The sequence below is a fragment of the Adiantum capillus-veneris genome, chromosome 17, assembly GCF_014529385.1.
Source record: "Adiantum capillus-veneris isolate H3 chromosome 17, ASM1452938v2, whole genome shotgun sequence".
Lineage (NCBI taxonomy): Eukaryota > Viridiplantae > Streptophyta > Polypodiopsida > Polypodiales > Pteridaceae > Adiantum > Adiantum capillus-veneris.
In genome coordinates, this window is record NC_140947.1 from 117,437,477 (window position 1) to 117,464,426 (window position 26,950).

General features: G+C 44.4%; 1 protein-coding gene across 2 annotated transcripts; it reads left to right on the forward strand.

Annotated features, from left to right (window-relative positions):
- The first annotated feature begins 540 nt into the window (after positions 1–540).
- Positions 541–25,981, forward strand: LOC147437951 (uncharacterized). 2 transcript variants are annotated; one of them, XM_086487345.1, is made up of 7 exons: positions 587–778; positions 1,238–1,304; positions 22,761–22,903; positions 23,409–23,484; positions 24,568–24,748; positions 24,837–24,958; positions 25,725–25,981. In XM_086487345.1, the coding sequence occupies exons 2-7, from the start codon at positions 1,265–1,267 to the stop codon at positions 25,790–25,792; spliced, it is 630 nt and encodes a 209-aa protein (XP_086343471.1). In that variant the 5' UTR covers positions 587–778; positions 1,238–1,264; the 3' UTR covers positions 25,793–25,981. The 2 variants fall into 2 exon arrangements, with proteins under 2 accessions (XP_086343470.1, XP_086343471.1); XM_086487344.1 differs by lacking the exon at positions 1,238–1,304 and having other exon boundaries at positions 541–778.
- The last annotated feature ends 969 nt before the right edge of the window (positions 25,982–26,950 follow it).

Consider the following 26,950-nt stretch of genomic DNA (forward strand, 5'->3'; position numbering starts at 1 on the left):
CTACGAGATGCGTCGAGTGGGAAAAGTTGAAGCCTTATGGTGGTTGTGGGGTGACGGAGCAGGTATGTGCGAGCGAGGCGACGCGTAGGGTAGGTAGCTGCACGTGGATGCAGACTGACGTGCAGAGAGAGGGAGGCGAGCAGAGTCAGACATTGCTTTTCTTTCTTGTGTAAACTAGCTCTTTTCCTACGAAGGCAAATCAGAGCGCTAGGAGAAGTGATTACGAGAGCAGTTGATCAGGCTGATTTTGCATCTGTGAGAGTTCGAATATCTATCGCCCTTTCTGTAAGGGTAGTGTATCCTTAAGATAAAAGAAAGGGAATCTCAAACGATAATTGAATAAACCTGCGAGGCTCAAGTAGTAAGCTGCCACTACATTTGGAGAAGTAGTGCATCACCTATTTAGAACCATTGATCCCACCTAAAAGGCAGGGTGTGAATTAGTCATGAGACACACACCCACTCAACTCACGCACCTAACAAGCTTGCTAGTGAGTGTCAGCCATACTAAAATAAGGCAAGTGGCAAGTTTGCAGATCCCATCCTTAAGGGTCAATGGATGTATGGATCGTTCCTAAGTCAAAAGGAATCCGAAAGTGTGCACTGTGCATCAGAGTGTGTGCGCGCGTGTGTGAGAGACAGAAGGAGGCAATCATTTGCGTGTGTTCGGTCGTTGAACGCTCTCTCTCTCTCTCTATCTGTGTGAGAGAGAGAGAGAGAGAGAGAGAGAGAGAGGCAGCTCTGTCGGGAAGCCGGATCAGAACCATCAGCAAACAAGGTCTCTCTCTCTCTCTCACACACACACACACACACACACTCTCACACACTCACTCACACACGTGCACACACGCATGCACGCACTCAACAAATGCGTCCTGTCCACCGGCTGACTTTGCAGGTGGTGTCCCTTCATGTGCTATGGAGGGACCTCGATATGCATCAGGGTCCTTTGACATCATCATACAGCTATTGCAATCCTTATACTGCATTAGATTTCTAGGCCGTGCCTCAGTAAACATTATGTGCCCGAGATGGTTTCCATCACTTAGGATGTGTGTAATTCCATGTGCATGCAAGACACAAGCACATATATATTTGTGTGTATGCATGTGTGTGTCTTTAAAAGTGCGTTTGTGCGACCACATGATGTGTGTGTATATATTGTGTGTATGTATGTATGTATGGAGAGAGAGAGAGAGAGAGAGAGAGAGAGAGAGAGAGAGAGAGCTGGATGCAGCGGTGGCGTTCCATTGGACTCTTGAGAATGGTGAGCATTCGGAAGCGCCGACACCTTGGCCTTGTAGGTATGGGAAAGCTTTGTTTTTGCACTACATGTGCACATGCACACATAGAGAGAAACAAAAAGCGAACAAAAGTAATGAAGGCAAAAGAACAAGCTTGCATATGAGACCCAAAACACAAGATAACTAATGCGATGTCTTGCTGTAGAGGATAGTAAGTCCTAATCAACAAAGAAAAGTACAGTTGTATGTAGAATCTAGCAAATAGCTTTTGTAATCTATGCATGTCATTGCTTGTTGCATCATGTATGGAAAGGGATTTGTAGATTCTTAGCATGTGGTAGGTAATAAAGGCCCTGATTAGATGGTCGGAAGTCAAAAGTGTTCATGGGAAGAAAGAAGCTTTAATGTCGTAGGAACAAATGCGAGAGAGAGAGAGAGAGAGAGAGAGAGAGAGAGAGAGAGAGAGAGAGAGAGAGAGAAAAGTGTCCTGGAAGGGCACTTTTGAGCAAGAGTGAATGGTGATTGGGGCACTAGTAGCTTTGTGAGGGTAGCCAGAGAGGTGACAAACTCTTACCACTCCCCGAGCTCCTAGTCAGACTACACAACTGTGGATTTCCAAGTGACATCTGAAGAAGAAGCTCGTCTTTGCCGGGCCCGAGAAGACAACAAGGCGAGGCACGCCTCCATCTACTTTCCATCAGAGTCTCCACCGTGTAATTGTAATTGACATCTATGAGTGTCTATAACAGGCTTAGACACCAAAGCGAGAAGTCAATAGGAAAACACGAACAGAAATTGCAACAACTGAACTCGAAGAGAGAGAGAGAGAGAGAGAGAGAGAGAGAGAGAGAGAGAGAGAAGAGAGTTGACACGAAGCGGCAGAGAGTTCTGCTTTTAGAAGCATTGGCCCCAAAGACTGGCGCCCCTTTTTGTATTTCTTTCTTTATTGATGGTTCGTAAAGTGAAACGGCTTGGGAGCACCTCCTCTGCAATCTGTGCGTTGTAGACTGCCAAAGAGTGTCCCAAGGCTCATATTTTAAGGCCCAAGGCCAAAAAGCATCAGATATGCAAAGCTGTCATCCCTAAGGTGTCACAAAGTGATGACGTGGCGGATAGCAGAAACCCTAATTTTTGCCAAAAACCCTAATTTTTGAAAATCGCGGAGGCTTATTTTTTATTTTTATTTTTTAATGATGAGCGACGCGAATCTTGCTTTTTACTCTACGCAAGAGAAAGGAAGAGAATGCTTTTTTTTTTTTTAATAAAAAAAGAGAAGAGCTTGAGAGAGAAGAGCTTTTGAGCTCTTATGCTTTTAACTGAAAAGCTTTTGGGGCTCTGCTTTTGGGCATCCCTTGTAACTTTAAATTAGTGGTGAGGGCCTCACTTCTCAGAGCATCTGGACGCAAAGTCTGAGAGTGAAACCCTAGCCACTCTCTTGTACTTTGATCTGATTAATATAAAAAGAAATACTGAAAGGGGCGCCAGTCTTTGGGGCCAATATCTCTAGGCACGGAACTCTGCCGGGCCAGTGCAAATCTATTGTGATTTGTGAATTGTTTTGAAGTGGTTATTTGGTGCTGTCACGGTTGATTCTTGACTTGGAGTGTCCAAGTCTGCTACGGTAGTATCAGAGCACGACTGATTTCTCTTCTACGGGAAATCCGATCCCCGAATTTTTTATTTTTATTTTTTATTTTTCCGCGGCACCTATGGCTTCAGGCAATGATCAGTCGACTCCCTCTGCATCTCGAGATGCGGGCTGGAATCCCAACGAAGATTCAGACAGAGAGTATGGCTCGCCTCACCCTACTCAGGCGGAGCAAAGAGAGATGGAGCGTCGTCAATTGATTGGCGATGCAACAAAGATGATGCTCAATTTTGCCAAGGACTTGAAGATGGCAAAATATATGAACCAGACCTCTTTGGAAGAGGTACAGATGGAGTGGCAAAGAACCACCACACCACTCCCGAAACCCGCTCTCAAGAAACCTTCTGCCTCCAAGAAATATACGAAGAAGGAACTGGAGAACGTGGTTGATGCACGGATTGCTCAGCTTTTCGACGTGCAAAAGAAAGGCAAAAAGCACGGCAAAAAGCAGAAGAAAGGCATTGACTTCCCGGGATATTTGGGTCGTCGGTCGACATTTGACAAGGCAAAGAAATTGAAGAAGCGCGTCAAGTTTGAAGACCTACCCAGTTCTTCTTCTTCTTCTTCTGATAGTTCTTCTAGCTCTTCAGACTCGAGCGAAGAAGACAGGAAAAGCAAAAAGCAAAGCAAGAAACAACGCTTCGGAAAAGGCAAGAAAAAGGCAAGGAAGTCTAAGTCTCGCCCAGTGAGTGACACTTCTACAGAGGACTCGTCTACGGACAGTTCAGACTCTGACAACGGAAACTTTTATGCGAATAAAAAGAATTTTTACAAAGCCAACCAGTATGAATTTCTCAAAGATAAAAGCAAGAAAGTCCGAGAGTTTAAGGAAGGTGGCCACTCGATCAAGTTTGATACTTTTTCAGGATTCTCAGATGCTTCGAAGGCTTTGTCTTTTATACAGCACTTTGACATCGCTTTCGCGGGAGGACGCTATTCAGAGCACTCCAAGATTCGGAGAGCTGCCTCTTATTTTAAGGGGAATGCTCGTACTTGGTGGTCCATGCTTCTTTTAAACAAGACTGTGCCAGTTACATGGCTGAAATTTAAGAAGCTTTTTATTTCTTCTTGGTTGACGCAAGAATATGAACGAGATATACGAGGTGCTTGGAACTATCTTCGGATGACCAAGAAAGATACAATCAATGCTTATTGTGAAAGATTCTGGAGCTCTTTTCTACCCGCCTCTTCATTCAAGAAGATCTCATTCAAAGAACAGATTGAGCGGTTTACCTTGGGGGTCTACCTACAGAGATCCGAGATCACTGCTTGGAACAGAAGTCAGCTTCTATTCAGGAGTGATGAGTCGTGTGAAGCGGGGCTTTGCCATTCACTCTGGCAGTCTGACCTACCCCACAAATGAGGCCATGACACAACGAGCCGAACAGACTTCTGGGAATGAAAGTAGAAAGAAAAAGAGCAACCCAGAGAAAAAGGATGCACGACTTAAGCTTACTCCTGAGGAGAGAGCTCGCTTCATCAAAGAGGGGAAGTGCTTTGGATGCGGGGAACATGGACATATCTTCGCGAAGTGCCTAAAAAGGCACAGAAAGAACAGAATGATAAAGACGACGACAGGCTTGAGAGTTCGAGAGCAGCTGAGGAACGTGGCAGAAAAGGCAGATAGAAAAACAGAACTGGTACCACATGGCGTGGAACCTGCATCGAATCTAATGAATGAAAGTACAAACTTTGCCGCTTTTGGGGCAAAGTGAAGGATCAAGAAGCTCTTTTGAAGGAGCCAAGGCCAACTTCTTTTCACTTGGAATTGGTGGATCGATTTGGAATTACGCCTGACAGATTGACGCCACATGCGGAGGTAGTTGGACTGGCACCCGGATGGGATGTTGCCATTACACCGAGCATTGGCAAACTTTGTTTGCAATGACAGGGGTGTTCAAGGCACGTGAGTGACGTTCTACTCAGGATCCCTTGGTACCACAAGAACTACGCCGTGGTTGACTACCGGGCCGAGAAAGCGACTTTGATAAATGAAGGGCTTAGAGATTGTACTTGATGAACTTTAGTTTCTTACTCATTCTTTTGGGAGAGAACTGAACGATGGATAAAGGTTAAATATGTTTTGACTTGATCAAAAGAACGCCAAGATTTTTCTCCAAACTCATTGCTTTTCAGAGGGCCTGAAGATCAAACCATTGATCTGATACCTGGAAACACGCCACCGAATTGGCCACCTTACTGTGTGAGCCAAGTACAGAATGAAAAGATTATGAACCCAGTGAAAGACCTCTTGGAAAAGGGTCTTGTCCAACCTAGTACTTCGCCGTATTGCTCTCCAGTGTTGTTGGTTTTGAAGAAAGACGGATCTTGGAGAATGTGCATCGATTATAGCACTCTCAACGAAATCACCATTAAGAACAGATTTCTGATTCCTAGGATCGATGATATACTCGACAGGTTACAGGGATCCTCGTGCTTTAGCAGGATTGACTTGAAGAGTGGATATCATCAGATCAGGATAGCGCCGAGAGATGTCTACAAGACAGCTTTTCGGATGACTTTTGGGTTATTTGAGTTTTTGGTGATGCCTTTTGGCTTAACCAATGCTCCTGCAACATTTAATCGGATGATGGACAGGATTTTTCAAGAGTACAGGCTATTTGTTGGCACTTTCTTTGATGACATCATTGTTTTCTCCAAGAATGAGGCAGAACACAAAGATCATCTGCTTCAAGTCTTTCAGGCATTACGAGATCACACGTTAGTGATTAATGCAAAGAAAAGTGAATTTTTCCTACCAGAGATACACTTTTTGGGACACATTGTGTCAGCAACAGGAGTGCAAATGGACTCGGCCAAGATAGAGACTATCCGTGATTGGCCCAATTTGAGAAATGTCCATGAAGTTAGAAGCTTCTTGAGACTGTGTTCGTACTACAGGCGGTTCATACGAAAGTTTGCAGAGGTTGCTTCCCCTTTGCATACCTTGACACAGAAAGGAGTACCTTTTTCATGGGGACCCATAGAGGTGACTGCCTTTCGGACATTGAAAGAGAAATTGACTAGAGGACTAGATTTGACTTTGCCGGACTTGCAGAAGTCATTTGAAGTATATTGTGATGCTTGTGGTCGTAGTCTGGGTGCGGTCTTGATGCAAGAAGGCCATGTCATAGCTTACGAGAGCCATTTGTTCTCTAGGCCGGAGATGACAGCACAGATCTATGAGAAAGAGCTTTTGGCGGTTATCCATGCTCTTACTCAGTGGCGGCATTACCTACTCGGAGCGGATTTTACTGTCTTTACAGACCATCAGAGTTTACACTACTACTTGTCACAGAAGCAGCTTTTGGGAAAAGCAGATGCGGTGGGCGAACATCTTGTCACAGTTCCACTTCCAGATTGCTCATGTGCAGGGACAGAAGAATGTGGTGGCAGATGCTTTGTCTCGGAAATCGTTGGTTCTGGCTATTTCCGCGATACATCATAGGAGCTTCGAGGATATGGTCGATCAGTATGCCACAGATACAGATTTTGCAGATATTTTCACACGGCTACGGGATGGGGAGACAGTAGCTGGATACTCCTTCGGGAAGGCTACTTGATGAAAAAGACTATGTTGTGCGTTACACAGCCGTTGAGGGAGAAGGTTATGACTGAATGCCACTGTCCACCTTTTACGGGTCACCGCGGCATTGCTACCACCATGAAAGGGGTAGAGAGAGATTTCTTTTGGCCGAGACTCAAGAAAGATGTGGAAGAGTTTGTGCGCAGTTGCTTGGTATGCCAGAAGGTCAAGTTTGACAGGCATAAAGCACAGGGATTGTTACAGCCTTTACCCATACCCACCCGCCCCTGGGAAAGTATAGCAATGGATTTCATTTTTGATCTCCCGAGATCACAGAGTGGTCACGATGGTATCTGGACTGTTATTGACAGATTTAGCAAACAGGCTCATTTCATTCCATTGAAGAAAACAGTCAAGCCGGATCACTTAGCGAGACTGTTTGTGGCCCAGATTTTCAGATTACATGGCATGCCTGAGACAATTGTTTCCGACAGAGACCCCAGATTTATGAGTTTGTTTTGGAAGGCAATTTGGGAGAACATTGGCATGCGGTTGCAGTTCTCGTCATCGATCCACCCGCAGATTGACGGGCAATCCGAGATTGCCAATTCAGTGGTTCTAGATTTATGGAAGTCTTATATCTCAGATCAGAAGACTCAATGGGAAAGATATTTACCTTTGGTGGAATTTGCCTAAAATAATACGATGCACTCGTCGACGGGGAAGGCGCCATTTGAAATTGTTGAAGGTGCTATGAAGGTTCCACCCTTCCTGAGCACGAAAGATAAGATCTTTGAAGCGGATGAATATACGCGAGATCTGGATACGGCTTTTGCCAAGGTTCGCGAGACTTTGCAGAAGTCTCAAGAACGACAGAAAAAGGCAGCGGATCGCCATCGTCGCGACATGAAATCTAAGGAGGATGATTGGGTGCTCTTATGTTTTGAGAAGGCACGCCTACGAAAGAAAAAGAGAAAGGAGAGGCTTTTTCCAAAGCTTAGTATGCGATACTACGAACCTTTTCAGATCACTGACAAGATAAATGATGTCTCCTTCCGATTGAAATTGCCAGATACTTGGAGGATTCACAATGCATTGCATGTGAGTCTCTTGAAACCTGTTAAGGGTGGTGTGCCTGATGATGGGGAGCCTGATGAGCAACCCGAAGTGGAAGAAAAGGAGGAGATCCTTGTTCCTGAACAGATTTTGGCACATAACAATACAAAGAAAGGTAAAGTCCGAAGGCGGTTCTTGGTTAAGTTCAAGAACTTTCTTGCATTTGATGCGAAGTGGATGGAGGAGGAGGACCTAGCAGATACTTCTCGGATTGTGAAACTTTACCTCGACGTTTTGGTTTAGCATAGTCTACTCCAAACGGAACCCAGAATTTAGCTTGGCTGGAGATCTGGTGCAGTGGGATGCACAAGAGGGGAGTCACTCCGCTCCCTTGTCAACAGATGCCTCGATTTTGATACTAAAAGTCACTGATGTCTCTTTGAGCTTCAGGGATACTGAGAGCTGACAGTATTTTGCTGGATGACTTTATGAAATGGAATTCCTGATAATGATACTGATTTGTTCTTGACTTCTTGTGAGTGTAGGAACTGATACCCGAAATGACTGCAACTTTTGGGTCTGATTGATCTTGAATAGACATGGTTGCAATAGGGGTTAGTCAATCGGACATCGATGAGGTCCCGATTGGACCTAGATGTGATTGCTAGCTACATTGCTGATAAATCATGGTCTAAGATCCGAATGAATGTGGAATGTCATGTGATGTCCTGTGATGTCGTGTGATGTGACTGTCGATTTTGTACATGTGCTAGATGTGTGTTCTTAGTACGTAGGTACTAATAGTCAGTGTCTGCTAAGACGGTTTATGGCTTTTGTCGGTTTTGCAGGTGTAATCGCGGTCGATTACAATGCTTTCACGAGGGGGGTATGTCACAAAGTGATGACGTGGCGGATAGCAGAAACCCTAATTTCTGCCAAAAACCCTAATTTCCGAAAATCGCGGAGGTTGAAAATAAAAATAAAAAATATATATTTTAATGATGAGGGACGTGAATCTTGCTTTTTACTCTACGCAAGAGAAAGGAAGAGAATGCTTTTTTAAAATAAAAAAAGAGAAGAGCTTGAGAGAGAAGAGCTTTTGAGCTCTTATGCTTTTAACTGGAAAGCTTTTGGGGCTCTGCTTTTGGGCATCCCTTGTAATCTTTAAATTAGTGGTGAGGGCCTCACTTCTCAGAGCATCTGGACGCAGAGTCTGAGAGTGAAACCCTAGCCACTCTTGTACTTTGATCTGATAAATATAAAAAGAAATACCGAAAGGGGCGCTAGTCTTTGGGGCCAATATCTCTAGGCACGGAACTCCGCCGGGCCAGTGCAAATCTATTGTGATCTGTGACTTGTTTTGAAGTCCTTAAAATGTGGGATTATATCACGAATTCTGGGATGTCTGTATAGGTGCCATATCATTATATTTTGAGGTTACAAACTTGTCGGACTTAATCCGGCCACTTCTGGGTGTTTAAAACAAGTCTTCTTTATATGGAATGCCATGTCATCACATTTGTGACATACCCCAATCCCCCCTCTTGAAAGAAGAGTAGTCACCCTCGATTACACGTGCAAAACAAACAAAGGACAAAAACTAGCTTAGTGGATACTGGCTCGTCACTCTATGTGCCCATGTGCTAGACTGCAAACGTCTAGCACTTGCACAAAGACAACAATTACATCACATTCACATGATTACCTTCTTTGAGATCTTAGACATGAATCATGATCATTGTAACTATTTAGCAATCACATCCAGACCACGATGAACGTTTCATGAATGTCTTGATCTATTAAATCTCATTACTATCATATTCACATCCCTTCTCACATTTGATGAAGACATGCCAATGACCATGTGCACAAGACAATACATTCACAAAGCATGCATCCACACAAATCCTACCCCACACTAGATTTCAGATCTACATTCACATAGTTCACAGTGAACACTTTGATGCAAATTAATGAAACTAGTCATCTCATCGATTCTAAAACTATTGATGCACATAAATGACTATCCAATCATCTCATCCTTGCGGAACTTTTGATGCACTAAGATTAGTATCCAATCATCCTCCAGATAGAACTCTTGATGCACTAGGATCACATTTACAAATGACATAAATCATTTAGTCATTACATCCCAATCTCATTGATGTCTAGTAGAGGTCTAGATGCATTAAATTTATCATATCAATCATCAGTATCACCCTTGTCTACCCTTGTCGGTGAGTAGAGACAAAATGCTATAGACATTGCACCTCTTGCCTTGCACTTAAACAAACACACGTTTGCAAGAACACATTGATCAATTAGTTCTTTAGGAATTTCCATTTTATCTTTTTATAAAGTCATTCCGTAGAATATTGTGAGTCTGTCATTATCTCTAAAATTTCGATGAGAAATTAGTGACTTCATTTTATCTAGGTAATTTGTGACAAATGAGTGGAGTGGCTCTCCTCTTATGTAGCACGCACCGCACCAGACTCAACCTGTTGATTCGATGTGCACGTAAAGAGTAGACGATGCTAACCAAAAGCCTCAAGGCACAACTCTGGTAAGTGAGGAGAACTTGCTAAATTCTCCTCCTCTATCCGCTTTGCATCAAGAGCCGAGTAGTTCTCGCTCTTGACTAAATATCAATGGACCAGCTTATCCTTCACTCTCCTTTCCTTGTGCCCTAGTTATTGGTCGGGCTCCTTGTCCACTGACACATCACTCCTGAGATTCTTTGTTTGGACACTTAGCTAGAATGTGCCCAACGTCTCCACAGCCACAGCATTTACCCTCTTTGAAGTAGTCTGCACGATACTCTAGTGTCCATCTCATCCCTGTGGATTTCTTGTTGTGCTTGCTTTGGCCGTCTTTATTGAACTGGGGTCCAGTTGGTATGGTGGTAGCTCTTGCAGCTTCTCTTTTTGAGAGACCCTCTTCTTAGCCTTCTCCGCAGCTTGCATTGCTACTGTTAAGTGAATAGAGTGCCAAAGTTAGAAAGTTCTACAATTACCGCTTTGAAATACCCTTCAGTCTGAATTGCTGACAAATTGAGTCCAATTTGCTTCAAATCTATGCTTGAACATGCATAGATGCATAAAAACATGTAAAGGCCAAATTCATAAATTCCAAGAAAAAATTTGCAACAAAAGTAAATAATCACGATTATTTACATTTGATGAATTTTTCCAGCTTTTTGTAATTTTGGCATCATAAGCTTGAAATATATATCAATTAGATACTCTGAGTGAGGTGTGGGCTAATTTGAGTGCACAGGGTGAGAATGGTGCCACATTTAGGCTTCGCCCTTCTTCTTCTCCTTAGAAGAGTCATTCTCAGATGACTTGGACATTGGCTCGTCCACCGCATAAGTCAAGGAGCCTGAGTGCATGGAGAAATTTCCATACCTTGTTCCATGAGTTACCCGGAACGCGGAAGGGAGCGGCAACGGGATCCCCGCAAAATGGGGGAACCGCCGATGGGCCCGAAATGAGAATAATGTGGAATAGGAGGCATAGAAAACATGGGAAGGCGGCCATATGCTATGGGTGGCCAGCCCGGAGGCACACTAGCCGTACATGCATGCCCTAGACTTGTGAAGAAGCAGAGTGATGTAAACCTAACAAATTTACTGAGGTTGGTATATAAGCAACCTTGAGTCCCCATTGTATTGTACATCAATTATTCATTGCCAAGGTTGATTGGTTCTCTCTCTCTCTCTCTCTCTCTCTCGTGCTTTCTCCCCTTGGTCTCCACGCTTCCGCATCGTCGACTTTGACATGGTATCAGAGCAACTCGGTGATCCTTGAAGGCCTTGGCTTGGTGGAGCAAAGTAGAGAAGAGCACCGAAGAACCCTTTCTCTGCTGGCGTTCCAAAACGCTGGCTGTTTGCAAGTGCCCCAAGCCGGTGCCGGTCTCCCCCACAGTGTTCCTGCGAGCGTTTCAAAACGCTCTACCGTCAGCCCCTACTGTCCCCTCTCTTGCGTTTTGAGATGTTGCGCTTAGCAGCGTTTTCATACTCAGCCGATGGCGCTACCTCCCCTCCACTGCCTCTGCGCGTTTTAAAACGCTGCCTCAAGCAGCTAATCCCGCTCCCCTTGACCCGAGCGTGTTGAAACGCTGCAGTAAACAGAGCCCAGTCCCCCCTCCTTATTTCCGTTTTGAAACGTTGCATAAAGAAAGACAGTATTGAGGATTTTGTTTTGGCATAGGCTTGGCCTCCTAAAACAGTGATGGCTTTGGGGAGTGTCTTGGTAGTGAAAATGCACATGTAACGATGCATACACAGATTGGCGAGTCTGTTGTCCGAACCTTCAGTGGGTCCGGTGCTTCAATAAATATTATTGTGTAGTGCGAGGGTGTGAAAGGTGGCAGAGAGGAATTGGTGGCGCGGCAAAGGAGTTTTGTTGGAATGACTTGGGAAGAGCAACAAAGGGTGTGGACAACCAACAAAAAGCTATGGATAACGGATCGTCAACCATCCATTTAGCGGCCTCTGCAACGGCACAATTCTCAAGGAACCTGTAACAGACTTGGACTCTCCAAGTCAGGAATCAACCGCGACAGCACCAAATAACCACTTCAAAACAAGTCACAGATCACAATAGATTTACACTGGCCTGGCGGAGTTCCGTGCCTAGAGATATTGGCCCCAAAGACTGGCGCCCCTTTCGGTATTTCTTTTTATATTGATTAGATCAAAGTACAAGAGAGTGGCTAGGGTTTCACTCTCAGACTCTGCGTCCAGATGCTCTGAGAAGTGAGGCCCTCACCACTAATTTAAAGATTACAAGGGATGCCCAAAAGCAGAGCCCCAAAAGCTTCAAAATCAAAAGCATCAGCTTTCTCTCTCTCTTAGAGAGTCTATTTCAAATAAAAGCAAAAAGACTTTTTCTCTCTTTCTCTCTTGCTAGTTGCGTAGAAAAAGCTGCCAGCGTAATTTCCGCCGCAAATCACGGAAATCCGTATGTTGTTGCCACGTGGCACCCCTGGCAGAGATTAGGGTTTGCTGACAAAAATTAGGGTTTTTTGAATTAGGGTTTCAGCTTCCCGTAGCCACATCATCACTTTGTGACATACCCCCCTCTTGAAAGCATTGTAATCGACCGCGATTACACTTGCAAAATCGACAAAACCATTGTAACAGACTTGGACTCTCCAAGTCAAGAATCAACCGCGACAGCACCAAATAACCACTTCAAAACAAGTCACAGATCACAATAGATTTACATTGGCCCGGCGGAGTTCCGTGCCTAGAGATATTGGCCCCAAAGACTGGCGCTCCTTTCGGTATTTCTTTTTATATTGATCAGATCAAAGTACAAGAGAGTGGCTAGGGTTTCACTCTCAGACTCTGCGTCCAGATGCTCTGAGAAGTGAGGCCCTCACCACTAATTTAAAGATTACAAGGGATGCCCAAAAGCAGAGCCCCAAAAGCTTCAAAATCAAAAGCATCAGCTTTCTCTCTCTTAGAGAGTCTATTTCAAATAAAAGCAAAAATACTTTTTCTCTCTCTCTCTTGCTAGTTGCATAGAAAAAGCAGAAAAAGCTGCGAGCGTAATTTCTGCTGCAAATCACGGAAATCCGTACTGCTGTTGCCACGTGGCACCCTCGGCAGAGATTAGGGTTTGTTGAATTAGGATTTCAGCTTCCCGTAGCCACATCATCACTTTGTGACAAAAGCAAATGGCGGAGTTCGCTCGAGTTCGTGAAGTCAAAAGCAAATGGCGGAGTTCGCTAGAGGATAGCGGCAAAGGTCTGTTGAACAAGGATGACAGTACTAGTACTCAGTTAGCTGCCTTGGTACCCGGGAGGTATGATGACAATCATGATTATGATTCGACGCTTTGTTTGGCTCGGGAGTTTGAAGCCAAAGGCAAAAGTAGGAACTCACACATAGACAAGGATCATGGCAAGCTGGACAGAGATTACGGTAATAAAGATTTGACCGAGGAGATCGGCATGGCACTCGTGACGGTGGCCACAGTGGCCTCGGTGTCAGATTTCTAGTCAAATGACAGGTGTCACCACTAGCTTCATCCAGAGAGAGGCTTGTGAGTGGAGAGGGGCAAGCACTGCTCCCTATAATTAATTTGGACCCTTGTGTTGGAGTTCAAGTTATTAGTGTTTGGACCCGTAGGTCGGAGTTCAATGCACATGCATCTAGCAGGGAACCAATCAGACGTCTAAAACACTATGGATGGGCTAGCCAATTCATTGTTGTTGGTTGGATTATGGACAGGATGTGTTCCAACAGTTCATTATCTTGGAGTTTTATATTTGGACGTGATGTGTTCATAGTTCACGAATGGGGATTATTGGACGTAGTGTGGATTACAGTTCAAAGTTTCTACAATGGCAACCGATGCTCAAGATGGCATTACTTTTAGGTACAAAGTTGAGGAGAGCAACACCGAGGTGTATCCGGTTGGGGGCCACTATTGGGGTGTCCATGGTAGCTTCTTCATCGACTTGGTCTCACTATTGATGTCCACTATGAGCTGCAAAGAGGGTGTTAAAGTTTAGGCATCTCAAGTGAACTGCCCAATGTGATCCCATTATTTAGTTTGGCTTTAAGGTATTTATTTTACTTACTTGTCAAAGTCTTGGGTAGGGCAATTTACTAAGGGTGCTATATAAGCAACCCCTTGCCTCCATTGTATACATATTCAGTTATTCATTGCCAAGGTTGATTGGTTCGGGAGACTCTCTCTCTCTCTCTCTCTCTCTCTCTCTCTCTCTCTCTCTCTCTCTGTGTGTGTCTCTGTGTTAGGTGCAGCGGAATGAATGTTTGCGCTTTGCTCAAGATGAGTGCTCCGAACTGTGCTCAAGGTTCCTTTTGTTCCTATGGAAGGTAGAGCCTTCCGTTCTTAATGAGAGAATGCTATGATCACAAACAAAGTGAATGGACACTGTGCGTGCAAGTGTAAGAGACTGAGAGAGAGAGAGAGAGAGAGAGAGAGAGAGAGAGAGAGAGAAGAGAGATACGACACCAGAGACGTTGTAAAACCCTCCTCCGAAGGCCCCACTCTCGTCGGCGAGAGTGGTCTACTTATGATTGCACAAACTGGTACAAACTGAATGCATGTGACTGGTGCAAGTCTAGGCTATATCGATGACGACGACTGTGATGGCGACACCGACCTAAGGGCTGAAATCTGCAATCTTTTATCTGCTGTCCAAAAACGCTATGGGCTGAAATCTGCTGCAAGTCCAAAAACGCCGATTTTGGGGGCTGTTTCTGTAGGTCTTTGTCGCTGAAATTCTGCAGGTTTAGGGCTGAAAACTGAGGTTCTTAAGGCTGAAATCTGAGGTTCTTACCGGCTGAATCTGCTACCCTTCTACTGCTGAAAATCGCCAGGCTGAAGATTGCAAAGGCTGGAATTTGCGAACGCTGGGAAAATCCAAAAGCGCTAGGGTTTTAGCATTCCAAAAACTTTAGCTGACGTCTTGTCAAAAACGCTAGGCATGGGCTTTGGTGGCGATGATGCTGATGCAAAACGCTAGGCTTAGGTTCTGCAAAAATGCTATCTGCTGGGGCTCTTCAAAACGCTAGGCTTGAGAGGATCTTGCGGGAGGATCTGATGCAAAAACGCCAAGGGAGGTTCTTGCTTGGAGGGGGAAACCGCCAAGGTCTTGTTGAGAAGTTGCCTGCTGAGCTTGGCTCCTGTTGCCTCTTCTGCCATTTAGTGCTAGCTTTGATTTGCTTATATACAAACTTACTCAATTTGCCCTACCTACTTTCCAACAAAAGTCACTTAAAAATAATAAGTGAAAAAATGTCAAAAATAGGGAAAATAGGCTAAATGCACTGGAAATTCCCCTGAAGGATTCTGATGGATTATGTTGGGAATGCTTATGATCATGCTGTGTGCAACCAGAGGATATGCATCTATACTAAGTGACTCGTCATGCACGGTCTACGAATAGACTCACAAAAGTGCCAGATCATACTGTGTGCAACCAGAGGATATGCATCTATACTAAGTGACTGGTCATGCACGGTCTACGAATAGACTCACAAAAGTGCCAGATCACTTCTAAATCTAGACTGACTGGACTGAGTGAACCCTGATCATGCTGTAGCTTGTCCATGGACACATAGTGTTGGATGTGTCACGTGACACACACTCTCTCTATATCAAAGGCACCCTCATTGACAGGGCTATCGAGCTTAGGAAATCGAGACGACCACGACTGAGATGCAGAAGCACACTTCACCGGAGGAGACTACAACAAAGGATTAGAAGCATTCTAGCCAGACACCCAGAATGCTCCTAAGAAGTTTACTTAATACTTTGTATTTAGTTCACATTTATTTTCACACTTTCACACTTTTCACACTTAGTACTTTAGTACTAAGGTACCCAGACTTTGTAACAGATCCACCAGTTTTGTATCAGTTTGGTCTCATAGGTCATTCTGGCCTTTTTGAAGACGTTAATATAACATTTCATTTCTCTCTCTCTCTCTCTCTCTCTCTCTCTCTCTCTCTCTCTCTCTCTCTCTCGCTCGCTCACTCCCCTTGGTCTCTACGCTTCCGCATCGTCGACTTTGACAGATCGACCATCCAGTTAGCCGCGTATGCTCAACAACGGTTCTCAAGGAAATTGACAAATTGTTTGGCTCGAGATTGTGAAGCCAAAAGCAAATGGACAAGTTCGCTAGTGGACAAAGGAAAGGCAAGCTTGACAAGGATGAGAATAGCATACTCATTTAGCTGCCTCGATAGCCACAAGGTCCGACCACAGTTGTTATAAATGTGACACGACGCTTTGTTTGGCTTTCTGAAGTCGAAGACAAAAGCAGGAACTTACAAAGAGACAAAGACAAAGGCAAGCTGGACAGAGATTACGGTAATAAAGATTTGACAGAGGAGATCGGCATGGCACACGTGGTGGCGACCACGGTGGCCACCACACCATATTTCTAGTGCGAGGGCAGATGCCGCCACTAGCTTCAGCCAGAGAGAGGCTTGTGAGTGTTAGAGGGGCAAACAGTGCTCTGTTGGAGTTCGAGTTATCAGTGTTTGAACCCGTGGGTCAGAGTTCTAGGTACATGCATGTGGTGCACCAATCCATTGTTGTTGGTCGGATTATGGACAGGATGTGTTTCAAAGTCCGTTGTCTGGAAAATTTTGGACGTGATGCGTTCACAGCTCACAAATGGGGATTCTTGGACGTAGTTAGGTCTACAATTCGAATTTTCTAAAAGGCAACCGATGCTCAAGATGGCATTCTTCTAAGGAACAAAGTTGAGGGTAGCAAATCCAAGGTGTATCCAGTAGACGGATAGACAAATCCTTTGTTGGGGTGTCCATGGTAGCTTCTTCATCAACTTGGGCTCACTATTTATGTCCACTATGAGCTGCAGAGAGGCATCTCAGGTAAACTGCCCAATGTGATCGTTTTATTTAGTTTGGTTTTTAGTTGTCAAAGTTTGGTTAGGGCAATTTACTGAGGTTGGTATATAAGCAACCCTCAGCCCCCATTGTATTGTACATGAGTTATTTCATTGCAAAGATTGATTGGTTTAGGAGACTCTCTCTCTCTCTCTCTCTCTCTCTCTCTCTCGCTTTCTCCCCTTAGTCTCTACGGTTCCACATAGTTGACTTTGACAATGCCCACCGTAGTGTAACATCATCTGTTAAAACACATGTACAAAGCATTTATACAAGAGGGTTCCAAAAGTGGAAAATTGGCTCTAGAAGTCGATGAAGCACGTGGCACATAGAGCCATGTGCACGTGACATCCCCTCCTGCTTAAGGTGAGGTAGTGGTACCGAACTCCATGCACACCATAAGATGGTCTCAGATGAAGTTCCTTCTAGATGATGTCCTCCACGGCCGCTTTTGAGAGAGGCTCTTGTGGTTGATGTGGAAATGTCCAAAACACAGGATGGTGATGATGCATCTACTCGCAAACAATGGGTTGCCTCTTGGATCAACGATGCCCTTGTTGGTTACCAGCCAACAATCTGAACCAAACTACAAACCGTATGGATGCGTGAGAGCAAATGGCTAGATATGCAAACGCCGATGTCTACGAAGGTTATCGGCCAACCTATGCTGCCCCTATGCAGGAAGATAGGCGAGAGCAATGCCAAATGGGAGATGAAGATGGCTATGTCCTTCGGAAGCCCATGAACTATGGCAAGTCCTTTGCATTCTGTCTCATTAAACTACTAAGTAACTCCTCAAAGAAAGAGGCTCCTCTTGGGGCTTCAACTAGATTGTTGTATGATGGAAGCTCTAGGTGAATCCTTGCCTCTGCAAAACGGATGTGGCTGCAAATGCAGGCTCATGATGCCTGTGAACTCTCGCGGTGCTTGCCTTGGATTGGAACCCTTTGGCTCCGGATTGATGGCCACCGATTGCTAAGAAGATGCAGAGCATGTAGAACCGATGTGCTACCAAAGATGTGTACAAATCAATGACGATGCAATGCCTCTTTTGGAATGATGGAATTCTCTAAGCAGACGGGAGAGATGATTGTGCAAACAATGCCAAGACTCCAAAGCTAATAGGCTGATCTGAATGGCGGCTTCCTTTGTCGTCATAGGCCGCTAACAAATCTTGATACTCGCAATCGACATCTCATGCGATATGTCATGGCGAAGTAGTTATGACTGCAAATATCCATGCTAGGATTTCTTTATGTTGAGGTGGTAAAGCACGCACACCAAGTCAACTACCCTCTCGCAGGTGCACCACGACTGTAACCCCTGGTATACAGTGTTCGCATTTCCTACGCCCAAGGCGCATGGTCTTACGCGCAATGGTAGATCCTGCAGTTCTTTGAGTGAGAGAAGTGTCCTTGGGAGAAACGCTACAACTTGAGGGAAAAAAATTCAAAGATTAGCGGATTAGTGCAAAATCATAAAGCTCTAATACCAATGTCAGGTGCAGAGGAATTGAAATGGTGAAGATCTGGTTTTACACTTCCACAATTTCTTTGCTTCTTTTCCTTGCGTTAGTGATCCCTTTTAGCTTGAATGATGGTTCTTTTTTACTTTTTTACTTTTTCTCAAGGGCCCCCCACATCGTTGCTGATGTGGTATTAGCTTTAGATTGCGTAAATGGAAGGTACACACATGCAATACCTCGAGTGCAGACTCTAATGACTCGAATGATGAATGTCGTCGATGTGGTATTAGCTTTAGATTGCGTAAATGGAATGTACACACATGCAATACCTCGAGTGCAGACTCTAATGACTCGAATGATGAATGTCGTCGATGTGGTATTAGCTTTAGATTGCGTAAATGGAATGTACACACATGCAATACCTCAAGGGCAGACTCTAGTGACTCAAATGATGAATGTCGTCGAGGCTGATTTGATGCACCTTTGGATCCTTCTTGATGTGGGATTGCGGATGGTCACCAAGGGGAAGATCTGGGGCTGAATTGCTCTCCCCATGTGAGAGGAATGAAGGGCTGAAAACGCAGATCTTGATGACTGCGATGATGGACAACGATGGAGCACTTGATGACGGTGAGGGAATGGCCGAGGGGAGGCTTGATGGGCTGCCGAAGTACGAGATCGCAAGGAGGATGGCTGGCGATGGCAGATCCGAGCTGATCCGGCAAGGAAAGGATTGACAATTGAACACGCTAGGGCTGATCTGCTGTATTGGGCAGCGCATGTAGAAGTAAAAACGCCGAGGCTGGTTGCTCCTGCACGAATCGCCAGGCTGATGTGACTTCAAAACGCTAGGCTGATTGCTCCTTGCTGCTAGCGCTAGTCTTGTCCGAACATTTGGCTGCCCTCCTCCGTGCATAGCCAAAGTTTTAGGCTTATGAACTCCTATAGGCTTAGGTAGGGCAAATTGTTCACCAACCCAACAAATTAAATCATTAAATGATTTAATTTATAAGATTTTGACCAAGGCTAAGTTTTGGTGAAATTGTCGCACATATGCCCACCCGGGATCCGATTGACGGGGGGAATGGCTCGTTGGATTCCTCTAACCTAAAAGTACATGCACGTCATGCCAGAAGCCCATCGTAGTGTAACAACATTTGTCAAAACACGTGTAATAACCATTTTTGCAAGAGGGTTTTAAAACTGGAAAATTGGCTCTAGAAGTCGATGAAGCATGTCCACGTCTAGGTTGGCGTTTTGTGGCTATCACAAAGTGATGACGTGGCAACTCGTAAGCAGAAGAGAAAAGAGAAATAAAAAAAGGTTCTGAAGTGGCAATTTTTGTACTGTGCTGGCGGGGCAGCCTCTAAAATGAGGCGGAAAACCTGGAAGCAGAGGTTGCAACCCAGACATAGTGTGAAATCATCTGTGGCACCGGTTTTGGTCAACACAAGCTTTTTGTATCAAATGCTTTTGGGCTTGGGGCCTCTATAAGCGAGGCCTTCGGAGCACTTTGGTAGATCAGCTTGGCAGCAGATTGCAGAGTGACTCCCCGGTAGTTGTACTCTGAAGAAGCATGGAAGGGTAACCAAACTTTAGGGCCAATGCATTTGGAAGTGGAACTTCGACCCTTCGTGTCGCAACTACTGTATGTGTTCATGTTCAAGAGTTAAAGTTGTCAGTGTTGTTCGTGTGTTGCTCTGAGATTACTAGTGTCACAAGACGGGCACTACGTGCCAGTAGAAAAGAACAGATTGAACAACTTTAAGCACTTCAAATAACAACTGAATTGAAAGAGATGCACGACACGAGTCAGGGAGTGGCGAAGTTCCACCCCAAGAGAGCATTGACCCCAAACACTGGCGCCCCTTTCTGTATTTCTTTATTACTACTGATTCGCAAAGTACAACAGCCGGGGAGCACCTCCTTTGCAATCTGCGCGCCCCCAAGGCTCATATTTAAAGGCTTAAAGCCTAAAAGCATCAAATATGAAAAGCTGACCCCAAAAAAACACCTTCTTGAAATTTTGGGATTAAAAAAAAAATCCGTTGCGAATTGCGGAACGCTTGTACACGTCATCATATTTTGCTGTGCAAAGTCTTCTAAGTGTGTTCTGCTTTATTTTTAATGCCTTTATGTAACTTGGGCCCCATCGGGCATGATCCCGTAAGTTGGTGGGACCTCTTCTTTAAAAATAGGCCACTCGTCAAGACTTTGTAAGTCTGTAAAAATTCTTCTTAGGGTTTTGGCCCCTTGATCGGGATCTGAAGGTTGGCTCCGTTCTTCAATGGCTTGACACTTAGCAGTTTGTGACAACTACCGTGTTAGTGCCAAGCCGGTTATATAGTGGCAGCACGAGTCCTCTCTTCCTCTCTTGCATTTTCAGCCCTAATCGCTCTCTTCCATACCTTGCCTTTTCAGCAAACGTCACCATCCTACTTCAGCTTGGTCGTGGCACATTGGAGGGGCTCTTCATTGGTGCAGTTTCCAGCCATCATCCACCCATTTAGCCTTGGTACCTTGCATCAGATCTGCTGTGTTTTTGCAGCCATTTTTCAGCCCTTGAACCCTCTCACTTTGGGTGTGCAAATCAGCCCCAGATCTTCCCCAGTGTGACCATACGCAGCCCAGCTCCACATCGGGTCAATTTTTATCCGTCCCAGATCTCCCCAAGGTGACCATGGGCAGCCCAGCCTCAGATCTTCCCCAAGGTGATCATACGCAAATCACATCGTGTGTGCAAAGCAGCCCCAGATCTTCCCCAAGGTGACCATATGCAGCCGAGCCCCACAACGAGTCGATTCAGACTGGTTCATCAGATCAGCCCGAGGTGCTTTATCTTGAAAAATTTCCATGGTGGTTATCTCCCTAGAGTCTAAGTCAGTCCATGGATTGAGGCATATCATCTGTTGTACATTCTGTTTATGCAATGGAAAGTAGATCTCACTTTGGTTACAGGGTGGGGGGGCCCTTGAGAGGGTTGGTCGGGACCCCATCAATGTGTTCTCTCTCTTGAGACCTGATAGAGTGGCGTCTTGGGGGCCTCTCCTCCGATAGATTGGTCTTGTCACAAAGGATCTAAGTGGTTCTCTTGGTAACCCTTGGCTTTTGTGGAGTGCCATGATGCATATCCCTCAGGATGCAGCCCTCTGTCTGACTCCTGCTGGGTTGTATTCCCTGCGCATTAACTCTATGATAACCTTGGTTTCCTCTGTTGTTGCAAAGTTGGATTCTGCTGGGGGAGCTTTAGATCATTGAGAGGGGTCTCTCTACGGGGGACTGAGGTTGAGACTGAGAAGACTAGTGGGTGACAGCATGAGCAAGCCTTTGCCAGCTGTCTAACGTTGCAACAAATAGAGCACCGGTTCATGAGCTGGGAGCAGATCCATTCACCGGTAACCCAAGGAAGGTGGGCATGGAGATGTCGTTGCATTAAAGTATGAATAGTAGGCAAACTTATTGCATTGTCCTTGACCGAGGTAGCTGTCCGGGGAGAACCTAGAACCATCCCAACTATACACCAATTGCAGAGAGCAAGGGTAGTTCCCTTTGCAAGTGAGAAAGGTATCCAACACTGAAGCAAAACCATGGTTGCATTGCCTGAAGTGAGCTCTATTACTTGGGGCAAGAGGTCTCATGCTCCAGCAGAACGTGGACTCATCTGAGAGCCATACCGGCAGATTAGAACTCAATCTGGAAATAGCCACATCCCAAGATAGGGATATTGATGATTTTGCTACCTCCTTGAGCAAGCAGGCCTGAAGGATGCTGTGAGCCTCCCCTTGACTATGATGGTTGCCAATTATCTTTTAAAGCATTAGAGTTAGCCTAGAGGCTATCCACCTTAGCTGCAAGCTTGCTTTCTCCTCTAGAATAGGAGGAACTTTGAGGGTGTTCTATGTGGGGTTGGACTGGGGGGGGAGGGGGGGGGAGACGGGGGTTGCATGCTAAAGAGTCCCTCCGGAGTCTGAGGTGGAGCAGAGGAGCCATTCGTGCCTACCACTGGAAAAGCGAAGTGACAAGGGGAAAGAACGGTGACAAAGATGGTGCCACTTGCTGCATTCCAACGATGCCAAAGAATAGAGTTGCTTGGAGAGAGAATAAAGAGGGAGAGAATGAAACTGAAGCAAGGAGGGAAACAGAACAAATTGAAGTACTAGAAAGAGGGAGAGTACAAAAGTGAAGGTGCAGGCATCGAGAAAAAGAAAATGATTTTATGTGTGAGGCAAGCAATTCAAGAGGTTTAGCCATTGATTTGCATTTTGTTCATGTTTCTTTACCTGATTGTAAACAGAACGGTGAGGATGTTGTTGTTCAAGGCTGTTCGATCTTTTCATTACCATTTGTTGTATTTTTTTAACTGGACAAAGTCTTTGTTTCCATTTGCCTTGTAATGTTTAAATGAATTTTGTCTGCAGAAAAGCTTAAGGTTCTAAACCAGGTCTCAAGGTTGAATGCCTCCCAAGAACAAGCAGAGCAACCCAAAGTAGAGCCTAGAGATGAACCTGCTATTACAAAAAGTATTATTGAGCCATCAGACCATTATCTTGAGTTACGATTGGTATGTGCCCAAATCTTTAAAAAAAAAAGGGTTGAGTAAACACTTAATTAAAGAAGCTTAATTGAACTTGTGAAGCAAATTTAAGTATGGATTTTGGTATTAGTCTCGATGGAGCTCTATGTTGTACCCTTGGAAGATTTTGTAACCTTTTGTGTGAAACTTGGGTTGATTGCATGTCTTATCGCACTTTGTGTATTGTTGTTAGGTCCTAAATTTACACCAAGGTTCTGGAATTTCAATTGCCCAGCCACTGTGGTCACTTCCTATGCCTAATAGAGACCAAACTGTCAATATTGCGGAGGCTGTATTTTGACATTGCAATTATCCTTATAGTTAACAGGAAAAATTTTATTACCTAAAAGTCCCATTTTCAGCGGTGCCTGAAACCAGAGAGTGCCTATATTCAAAGGCTGTGGTTTCAGGAATGCATTTCTTTTATGGCAATTTCTTCTTGACATTTTGTTCATGTTGCCATTAGGTGCTAAACTTGCCTATCATGTTTCAGGCACAGGAACCTAGAATTGGCCCTACTGTAGTCTCTGAAAGTAACTCCTCAAAGGATAGCAGAAATGTCGTGCAAGGTAATGGGGACTCTTCATGTTATTATGACAAATCATACACTGTTATTCAGGAAAACTTACATACATGCCATAATCCATTGTAGTCACATGTCAACATGGCAAAGAGCTGTAGCTGTTGTACCTCCATTTCTAGAGCATTCCAGTGGTCATAATTTGAGCTGAGAAAGTAGAGGTTATTCATCTCCAGCTGATTTACAGCAAGCCTGTCTAGGACATTTGAGGTACTGTGCTGCATCTCGTGTGGTTGGTTAACACAAAAGCCCTAAGCATCTCTGTTCAGAGTAGTCCATTGATCTCCTCGGTGGCCCAAGGCCATCTTTAAAATGCTACTCCCCCCCCCCAAATTTCATAGCGAATGCTCCTTGGATTTACCTGCACATAATCTGCAATAATTTGTGTATGTTCCTAAGGTGACGTTGATGTTGCCTGATAGTTCTCTATTCCATATAATCTTCAGAGCCAGAGGAGTACGATCGATGTGTAGGTTTAAAAGAAGCGACTCAGTCTGGAAGATGTGGCACGTGTGCCATGTGTCAGTCTGTGATGCACGTGGCGCTATCATGCTACAAAGCCACCTCCTTGCTTCAACCAAGTTGTAACCCAATAATGCTGGTGTTTCACCTTATATAATACATGAGGAGAGTCAAAGCATTTTTGGTGGACATTTTATAAGGCTCAACAATTCTTAGCCAAAAGCCATGCTAGAATCTGTTGCTGTACATCCAGCTAAAAAGGCTTTATAACCATGGTAGTGCCTAAATCTAGTCATGCTTTCTTTTTGCCGTAATCTGATTTGAGGGGGAAGCCTAAGGTTTTCCCATCACTTTATGCATTCTATCTATAGGAGGAGGACCCCCTATTTTCAGGTAAACTTGTGCAATTTTGGATTGTGTCTTGTCACAAAAGAGTGGCCTCATGTGATTTTATAGTTTACCATCTCTCGTTGTTCATAATTTTCTGTCATCGGCTGTGAGGCCTTTATCTTATTTTTGAGCTAGTTGGCTATTGCTTGTAGAGAGAATATACACCTGCGCTTTTCAAAGAAAGCTCTCCATTGAGTTCTTTAACTTCTTTGTTTGGCAGAACGTGATACAAAGAGGAGGAAAAGACCAAGGAGGAAGCAAGTAGAAAATGAAGAGGCTTGCATGTTGCGTGGCGTGTATTTCAAAAACTTGAAGTGGCAAGCTGCAATCAAGGTAGACAAAAAGCAAATTCACTTGGGCACGGTGGCTTCCATGGAGGAAGCGGCTCATTTATATGATCGGTAATCCCTCTTGGAAACTGTTTGGAAGAGAAACACATCCACCATGATAGTGTGTAGTCCCTGATTATTTTTCTTTGGTGCTGTGTAGTGCTGCATATATGTGTGGAAGGGAGCCAAATTTCGAGCTTTCAAAAGAAGAGAAGCGGGAGCTGGAAGGAATACAATGGGAGGACTTTTTGGCCTTAACAAGGAATGCGATCGCAAACAAGAGTAATGTGTTGCAGTTTTTTCAGAATAGCTGGAGTGGGTGTTTTGTCTCCCTTTTTTTACATGCAGCTTTGGGGATTTTTTTTTAATTTTTTATTTTTTTTTCCTGGGGTGGGGGGGTGTTTAGCTGGGCTGGTTACATTCTGGGGTGAAGGCCGAAATGCCCTGTCTCGGCTCTGCACGGCTTGGTGGCCTGTGGGGGCATGATGGATCTGGTTGGGGACAAGGGACGATGGAGCATAGTCTTGACCCTTATTTTCCTTGCACTCATCGTTAGCTCTTAGCGGAAGCGTGCCTGAATATTCAAATGCACACTGTATAGCCTTGGTTTTTTCTTGACAGTGACTCATATAAAAGCAATGTGCTAGTGCATCAAACTTGGAAGATTGTGTTATGCTGAAGCACATAAGGAGCGTGCTCTTGTGCTTTATATGCATTTTAATCACCACCCTTTTATGATGGGAACTCATGCATCTAGATTCATTTAGGCCAATCGGATTCTCTAGGCTTGCAACGAGCTTGTTCATTGCAGCTAATGACACAATTTGTTGATGCTAAAGACATGGCTCCAGATCACACACATACAAGAAATGTGGGCATTAGGCACACATTCTTATGGGCACACACAGAACTTTTGATGTGATAGATGCTTTCTTTTTAACAACATCTCACTTCTTAAACACTCATTCTTTGGCTATGATTAAGTGAAAGCATTCATATTTCGTTTGATGAGTTTCATTAAAGCCTGTGTGATGATGATGTTACACAGAGAGACAAAAGAGGATCGATATACGGACAAAGCACAGGCAATTTGAAGCAAGCAGTCCATCTGTGTGACACTACTACTAACAAGGGGGTAATGGCACGGCTGTTGTTTCTTATCAAAGTTGTATATGGCAGTTATAATTATTATTTGATTCCTTCATTTGTAAGCGAACTTTTTCAGCAATCCGTAATTTCCTAACTTATGACAAAGATGTAAATGTTCTCATGTACATAGACAGTTGAAAAAGGATTTGATTAAAAGCGGTGTGGTTGATGCGCTATGAATGGAATAAATTATGCCGGGATAAAGGTATCTGCATGCACAGCTAATGTGTCAGGATTAAAAAATTTCTTAAAGTCAATTTTGGGTCATGCCATCATCGGGGCCAGAATGCGAGTGCATTGCCTTGTGTTGTGTTAAGATTGAGGTGCCATACTACGTACAGGGCCATATGCAAGCAAGAGGCCATGCCAGTCACCTAAGATCTGATTTTCAGCATACATAGCATTTGCTAAGTACAAAGGGTGCTCTTTAAAAAAAAAAAAGAAAAGCAAAACTCACAATTGTGAGTGAATCATATTGAACAGCCCAAAAAATTACAAGGTCTTGTCATGCTCTTGTTGAGCCATGACATCATCCAGGAACTTCAATTACAACGGCTATCAGGGCAGCCACCCCCACCAACCCGCCCTCTCCTCCTCGAACACAAGGTCCATAAACTTGTCCTTACGAGATCTTTTATTTACCGATGGCCAAGACTTTCCCCCGTCCTAGGCATTCCATCTGCTGACAACAAGGCACACGTAGTCCTAGACCAATCCTCCAAGTGTTGCTTGCGCCCTAGCGTCCATATTAGCACCTTGCTCTTAAGGAGCTCCTTAATAGCCACCTTTTATAATTGCAACAACTGCTTGGAAAATGCTCTGTCAATTTGCCAATTCGAACATATCAAAGCAATCTTGGTAGAATGGTCTGGTGAGCTAGCTTCAACATGTCATACCAGATCTTTGAGCTGCCACAAGAAAATCCTTTGTATATAGCATACTAAATGCACCCATCATTGAAAATGTTTAAACATTTCTCTGCATGTCATATCATGTCTATAGCAAGGTTGCAAGAAGCGAACTACCAATGTCCATTGATGTGTAGGTCTCATTTTGAATGACCCCTCAGTTTTACATGAAAGTTCTGTATATAGTCCTAGTAGAGCTACAATGGTTGGTTCTTTT

Coding starts and splice junctions, on each gene's coding strand:
- LOC147437951 (XM_086487344.1), top strand. CDS start 556: ATGGATGTATGGATCGTTCCTAAGTCAAAAGGAATCCGAAAGTGTGCA. Junction 779..22,760: donor CAGAACCATCAGCAAACAAG/GTCTCTCTCTCT, acceptor TTTTGTCTGCAG/AAAAGCTTAAGGTTCTAAAC. Junction 24,749..24,836: donor GCGGCTCATTTATATGATCG/GTAATCCCTCTT, acceptor GGTGCTGTGTAG/TGCTGCATATATGTGTGGAA.